The sequence below is a fragment of the Sinocyclocheilus anshuiensis genome, unplaced genomic scaffold (genome assembly GCF_001515605.1).
Source record: "Sinocyclocheilus anshuiensis isolate Anshui unplaced genomic scaffold, SAMN03320099.WGS_v1.1 scaffold2677, whole genome shotgun sequence".
NCBI lineage: Eukaryota > Metazoa > Chordata > Actinopteri > Cypriniformes > Cyprinidae > Sinocyclocheilus > Sinocyclocheilus anshuiensis.
The window spans coordinates 14,526-21,443 of record NW_015552861.1 but is presented as its reverse complement, the minus strand read 5'-3'; the positions used below and the strand labels follow the sequence as shown (position 1 = coordinate 21,443).

At 47.7% G+C, this 6,918-nt stretch overlaps 1 protein-coding gene across 1 annotated transcript in view; it reads left to right on the top strand.

Moving 5' to 3' along the window:
* The first annotated feature begins 174 nt into the window (after positions 1 to 174).
* Positions 175 to 6,918, top strand: part of wwp1 (WW domain containing E3 ubiquitin protein ligase 1) — a 14,828-nt gene continuing 8,084 nt past the window's right edge. The window contains exons 1-15 of the mRNA XM_016459949.1: positions 175 to 250; positions 1,350 to 1,406; positions 1,905 to 1,962; positions 2,037 to 2,175; positions 2,583 to 2,707; positions 2,829 to 2,969; positions 3,064 to 3,130; positions 3,260 to 3,441; positions 3,643 to 3,889; positions 4,313 to 4,408; positions 5,085 to 5,259; positions 5,362 to 5,416; positions 5,502 to 5,586; positions 5,868 to 5,996; positions 6,632 to 6,704. Of these exons, the coding sequence (XP_016315435.1) occupies positions 1,908 to 1,962; positions 2,037 to 2,175; positions 2,583 to 2,707; positions 2,829 to 2,969; positions 3,064 to 3,130; positions 3,260 to 3,441; positions 3,643 to 3,889; positions 4,313 to 4,408; positions 5,085 to 5,259; positions 5,362 to 5,416; positions 5,502 to 5,586; positions 5,868 to 5,996; positions 6,632 to 6,704 (1,569 nt within the window). The 5' untranslated portion in view covers positions 175 to 250; positions 1,350 to 1,406; positions 1,905 to 1,907. The remainder of the gene's footprint in view (positions 251 to 1,349; positions 1,407 to 1,904; positions 1,963 to 2,036; positions 2,176 to 2,582; positions 2,708 to 2,828; positions 2,970 to 3,063; positions 3,131 to 3,259; positions 3,442 to 3,642; positions 3,890 to 4,312; positions 4,409 to 5,084; positions 5,260 to 5,361; positions 5,417 to 5,501; positions 5,587 to 5,867; positions 5,997 to 6,631; positions 6,705 to 6,918) is intronic.

Sequence of the window (6,918 nt, the reverse complement as noted above, 5' to 3'; positions counted from 1 at the left end):
CTGTGTGTGTGTGTGTGTGTGTGTGTGTGTGAGTGTGTCTCTGTGTGTGTGTGTCAGTGTGTCTCTCAGTGTGTGTGTGTGTGTGTGTGTGACTGTGTCTCAGTGTGAGTGTGTGTGTGTGTCTCTCAGTGTATGTGTGTGAGACTGTGTGTCTCAGTGTGAGTGTGTGTCAGTGCGTGACTCAGTGTGTGTGTGTGCGCGTGCTCAGCTCAATTCAGTCGGTTAGATGGCAGACCTGCAGCAGCGTCTGGTGAGTTAAACTGTTTGTCTGATTAGTTAAACGTCATCGACCAGTTTAACGCTTTTTACTGTCACTGCAGAGTTTCGCGGTTTACTCTGCAGGCTAAAATGTGAAAATGACGGTGCGGCTACAGACCTGATCCAGATTAAACCCGATTCCCGACAGACACACACAAACACACACCTGAAGGCGTGTGTGAGAGACGCACAGGTGTGTGTCAGGACAGCGCGAGTCACAGTAGTGTGTGTTTGTTAGCGGTGACAGTTTATGTGCGTCTGATCGCGCCGTTAGCCGTGACGCTAATCTGTTAGCCTGTTAGCATGAGTGTGCGGAGAAACTGCGGAAAATCATCGGCGTTTAGTCACTGAATTGCACAACAGAATCGGATCCACGGGCAGTTTTGATCAATGAACGAATGTAAAACTCATTTACGATCATTTGTGCGTCTGTGAAGTCATTAACGGGCGCCGGTAACAGGCCGCAGAGAGACAGACCGATAAACACAAACATAAACATCTCTGAACCAACCCTAACCTAACCAACCCTAACCCTAACCAATCTTAGCCCTAACTTCTCTGAACCAGCGGACAGAGCTGATTCCTAACACTCATATACAGATATCAGCAGCGAGCAGATCCTGATCACTTCTAAAGCATTGAGATTAATTAATGTCACATTAATATCAGACAGACTGATCACAGCTGTTCATCTCGTAGTCCCTCTCTAGTGGACAGATACAGAGCTCACTGCAAACCAGCACGCCACAGTTCACCAAACTTGAAGCTGACGCAAGATTCGACAGTTTCTCCTTCACCGGACGTCCATGAGGCCAAAATCAAAGAGACGAGTCAGTTTTGTTGGCAGAATTTTGCAAACGTGACCAGAAGATGAGCGTTGGCTTTGTTCTGTCTGTCCTTAATCTGTCTGTCTGTCTGTCTGTCTGTCCTTCATCTGTCTGTCTGTCTGTCTGTCCTTTGTCTGTCCTTCATATGTCTGTCTGTCTGTCTGTCTGTCCGTCTCTCATGGATGAACTGCTGGTTAAGCTGATTAAAGCTGTGATTGGAGCAGGTCTTCATGAATGTGCTGATGTGAATCTCTTGTGTTGCAGTGAATCATGGCTCACAGTGACGGTTGAAGAAGCACAGGCGTCTCACGCACAGCTATTGTGAGTTGATCATATTTAATCTAAGTGTTTTATTCTGTTGGATGGTTTGGAGATGACGAGGTGCTGATGGGTCAGTTGGATGTGAATCCGTTGAGAGGAGTAATGAACTATTGTTTTATTTTATAATGTTTCCTAAGGTTGAAGTTTCTGTGTTTTCTATCCTGAGTTTATTCTTCTGATTTAAACACTTCATGTGTTTTCTGAGAGATTGGGCCTTGTTCACTGGTTTTGTGGACATGAACAAACTATTAGTTTATAAAGATAAAATGCTCTTTTGATTCAAGTAAAAGCATGACAATTTTATACAATATATTAACTTAATTGTGAAGCACTGTAGTGAATAGAAAGCTGTTAGTGAAAGGATTGAGACGTTAGACGCGGTCTGAAACTGTGTGTGAAGAAGTCTAATGTTATTAGTAACAATTGGCTCGTGGGCCGATGGGTTGAGCGTGTGTTCATTCAGGTCCTGTAGTTGATGGCGTGTGTCGTGTGTTTGAGGTCATGGCCACGGGCTCCTCCAGAAGCGACAGAGAACGCTCTCAGCTGCACGCCGTCGGTAAGACAACACAACAGGAACAGGAAGTGACACGTTTTCTTCAAATGCTGAGTGTGTGTCGTGTTATGTGTCAGTTTCATGTGCCAAACTCAAGAGGAAGAAGAACTGGTTTGGAACGGCCATCTATGTGGAAGTGACATCAGAGGGAGAGAGCAAGAAAACCACCAAATCCCACAGTTCATCCAGCCCCAAATGGGAGGAACGTCTGACGCTGTGAGTCACTCGTACACAGCTGTGATGATGTGCAGTTCTGTTCATGACGGTCCAGGGCTAGTGGCATAAACTGCTTAGTCTAGTCTTATCTAATGAATAAATGACTTTTTCGTTAAGGCTGGTTATAACTTTAAATCAGTTGCATGAAAAAGTAGGACTGGTGAGTTTTTGGCTAACCGCTAGTTGGGTCATTACATGCTGACTGTGTCTAACCGCTCCAGCTGTTCACTTAGTGATGGTCAGAAACACAATCTGCTAATTGACTGATGCTCTCCGTTGCAGCTTTTTAATCACGTAATCAGAGTGTTCTCACCAGTGCAACAGAGACAAAATAAGCAAGTGAATTGCCGTGCTCAGCTGTTTAGTTTTGGACTCTGACGCGCCTCTGAATCTGTGTGTCGCCGCAGGAGTATAACGCCACACTCGCAGCTGGATTTCAGAGTCTGGAGTCATCACACCCTGAAGGCCGACGTGCTGCTGGGAAAAGCCTCACTGGATGTTAGCGGGACGCTCCGGAAACACGACGGCAAACGTACGTCTGTCTGCGAGTTACATATTATTGAACAGATGGTGATGGTTTGTGCTGTCTAACAGGAAGAGCACCAGCAGACAGCGACAGTAGAGATGGTGAGTGTTGTGTGTTGTTGTTTCAGTGGAGAATGTGCGCGAGGTGTTGACGCTGACCGTGGACGGTAAGAACGGAGTCGTGTCCACCGGTGAACTCACAGTCTTCCTGGACGGACTCTCGTTCGACCCACAGCACATGCACAATGGAAACCCAACCACTGCGAGCAGTAAGAGCACCTGCACGTTCCTAACCCTAATCTGACCTCTGACCTCCAGCACTCCGGCTGTCTGTGACCTGTCTGTCTGTCTGTCTGTCTCCAGAAGTCCATCAGAATGGAGATGCTTTTCATGAGAACCCAGACGAGAGTTCTGCGAGGACACAGAGCAGGTGAGAATCTGCAGGTGTTTTCTGGTTCCTCATGACACTCCTGCAGCCCGTGTGGCAAGTGTTTCTGACATTAGGGAATTAAATATATGGTTGGCTGAATTATGCACGGTTACTAACATGATTCTGCAGATCTGTGAACGGCTCAGATGGACTGGAGAATGAAGCTCCACCCACCTCATCTGCCAACAGTGAGCTTAGCGCCTCCCCCCTCCTCAATGGAGACAGAGACTCCTCCCCTTTGCACCAAACTCCAAGTCCAAAGGCCACGCCCCCGCTGCAGCCCGCTGGCAGTGATGCGATCAGCACAGCCGGTGAGAGTTTGATTGAGTCACACGTCACAGAATGTTCTTTCTAATGATTGTCTTGAATAATATTTCTAAATAAACCAGATGGATGATTCCAGCTGCCCGTCTCTATGCTTTGGCTGATAAATGTTACTCAGCTTGTCTGGGATTGTTAGTTTTAGCACACATGCAGGATCATCAGAGTCTGTCTGTCTGTCTGTCTGTCAGTGAACGGCGAGGGTTGTGAGATGTCATCTGTGGGTGATAATGAGGACACCGCTGCTGCTGATGTTCCCTGCAGTACTCCCTCCTCTCCTGCAGGTGGTGCTGCTGCCTCATCACCACCCCCCTCTTCCTCATCTGTAGCGGCCACCACACAGACTGCTGCTGCTTCCAGCTCCAACCCGTCTGCACCTGACGGAGGAAAACCACCACAACAGCCGCCTCCAGCCGGGCCAGAGCCACTGCCACCCGGGTCAGACTCTCCCTCTCACACACACTCTGTCTCACACACACACTCACTCTCTCACAGACACACACACACACACTCACACTCACTCTCTCACACACACACACACACACACACTCACTCACTCACTCACTCACTCACACGCACTCACACACTCTCTCACTCACACACTCTCTCACGCACACACACACTCACACACACAGACACACACACACAGACACACACACTCACACACAGACACACACTCACTCTCACACACTCACACACAGACACACACTCACTCTCACACACACACTCACTTACTCACTCACTCTCACACACACTCACACACACTCTCAGTCACACACTCTCTCACACACACACTCACACACACACACACACACACACACACATTGCGCTGTAATCTGAGTGAGCGTGTGTGTTTCTCAGGTGGGAGCAGAGGAAGGATCCTCACGGCAGAACGTACTACGTTGATCACAACTCAAAAACAACCACCTGGGAGCGACCGCAGCCCTTACCGATGGGGTGAGACGCCTGACAGCACACACACCGCAGCTGAAGTGTGTTCAGATACTCTCTGGAGTCTCAGCGCAGAGTTTGATTTGACGTCTGATCGAGCGGCTCGACCCGCTCACCGCTGTTTATGACTGAAATACTCATCATTTCAGGGCTACAGGCCCGTCAGGTCGCACAGGCATCACATGTGGCTTTCATATTTCAGTGCATTAAATGTTAACTAATAAAAACAGTATCTAACACAACGTAATTACAAAAAAACAGTGAATAACAGTGAATACAAAGTGAATTAAGCTGAAAAGCATAAATCTGTATTCAGATTCTAGAATGAGCACTTTGACATCTGTAATGCATATGAGGCGTCTTTCTGAGATCAGATGATTTGTGAATCCCGGTATGACGGCGCAGTGGCCTCACCGTTACAGTAGTTTATTATTGATCAACATGTCAAATTCTGACACGGCAAGCGATGTGAGTTTGGGGCAGGAGTGATGGAGAAGTGTTCAGGAAACATGTTTAAAACATAATTATGATGTCCTTCTGCTAGAGAGTGCAGATGGATGTGCAGTGAGGATCTGCTGCTCAGTTCAATAGAAATGAAGTGTTTGTTATTTGTACAGGTGTGTAGTGATGTTAGCAGTGTTGCTTGTCTGTGTTGGTGACTGACTCTCGTCTCTGACTGTAGCTGGGAGCGGAGGGTGGATAACCGCGGCAGGATTTATTACGTGGATCATAACACGCGCACCACCACGTGGCAGCGGCCGACGATGGAGTCTGTGAGGAACTTTGAGCAGTGGCAGTCTCAGCGCAATCAGCTGCAGGGTGCCATGCACCAGTTCAACCAGAGATACCTCTACTCGGTACACTGATCATTGTGTCTGTGATCGTGATGAACTCGTTTACACAGTGATGCTGTCAGGGTTCAGCCGCACGCTCTGCTCACGTTCTGTCTCTGTCTCCAGGCCTCCATGATGTCTGCTGAGAACGATCCTCTGGGGCCGCTGCCGCCGGGCTGGGGTAAGTTAGCGCTTCGCTGGGTCACACACACATGTGCTGTGTGTGTGTGTGTGTGACTGTGAGTGTGTTGTGTTCATGTTCTCAGAGCGCCGTGTCGACACCAACGATCGTGTCTACTTCGTCAATCACAACACAAAGACGACACAGTGGGAAGATCCACGAACACAAGGGTGAGTGAAGCTCCTCCAGTGACCTCTGTGACCTTCAGATCTCACTGTGTGACTCTCATTGCACGCGTGTGTGAGTGCGCGTGTCGCTGTGTGTGTGTGTGTGTGTGTGTGTGTCTCTGTGTGTGTGTGTGTGTGTGTGTGTGTGTGTCTCTGTGTCTGTGTCTGTCTGTCTCTGTGTGTCTCTGTGTGTGTGTGTGTGTGTGTGTGTGTGTGTCTCTGTGTCTGTGTCTGTCTGTCTCTGTGTGTCTCTGTGTGTGTGTGTGTGTGTGTGTGTGTATCAGGCTGCAGAACGAGGACCCGTTCCCCGAGGGCTGGGAGATTCGTTACACTCGTGAGGGAGTGCGCTACTTTGTGGATCATAACACACGCACCACGACCTTCAGTGACCCGCGGACGGGCAAATCTGCCGTGTGAGTCCATCAGTCTGACAGTAGTTGTGTTTCCATCCAATGTTGCAAATATGCCATAAAACATTTATTTTTTTTATAACTTTCTTTCTATCACTGTTCTTTCAAGCCTTCTCAGGTATTTTCATGATAATAAAGTATATTTATAATGATGATGTTTTTTTACAAATGCACATTATAAGTGACTCAAACTCAGTGATTTCAGACGGAGCAGCACTTCCCACTGATCAAAGAGCCGTGCTTCACGCAGCCTTTGCAATATCATAATCGCACTAGACAGGTTTATGTAAGATTTAGTGTTAATCACGATTTATCGCGCAGCCCTAATTTTGATGATTGATTTAGACTCCGGTGTTTCAGAACGACTAAAACAACATTTGAGGTGCTGTGTGATAAGAGGCCCTCTGCTCAGTCCAGTTAACCAATCACAGCATCTCTTCCAAATTTTTGTTGTGCATCCAGAAATGTATTCACTGAATGTGTCTTGCTTGTCTTCTTTTTTGATAAAAAATGAATTGCGCATTTGATTTTTATGCACATTTTAAGATTGAGATGCACATCGTGGCATTTCCAACATAAATAGATGGATGGAAACAGGCACTGTGCTCCTCTAATGTGTGTGTGTGTGTGTCGCGCAGCACTAAAGGTCCACAGATCGCGTACGAGCGAAGCTTCAGGTGGAAACTGGCGCATTTCCGCTATTTGTGTCAGGTAATGCTCGCTCAGCTCTTCAACACGCGTGAAACCCTGTGTGTGTGCGTGTGTGTGAGAGTGTGTGTGTGTGTGAGTGTGAGTGTGTGCGAGTGTGTGAGGGAGTGTGTGTGAGTGAGTGTGTGTGTGTGTGAGGGAGTGTGTGTGAGTGTGTGAGTGAGTGTGTGTGAGAGTGTGTGTGAGTGAGTGTGTGTGTGTGTGTGTGTGAGTGTGT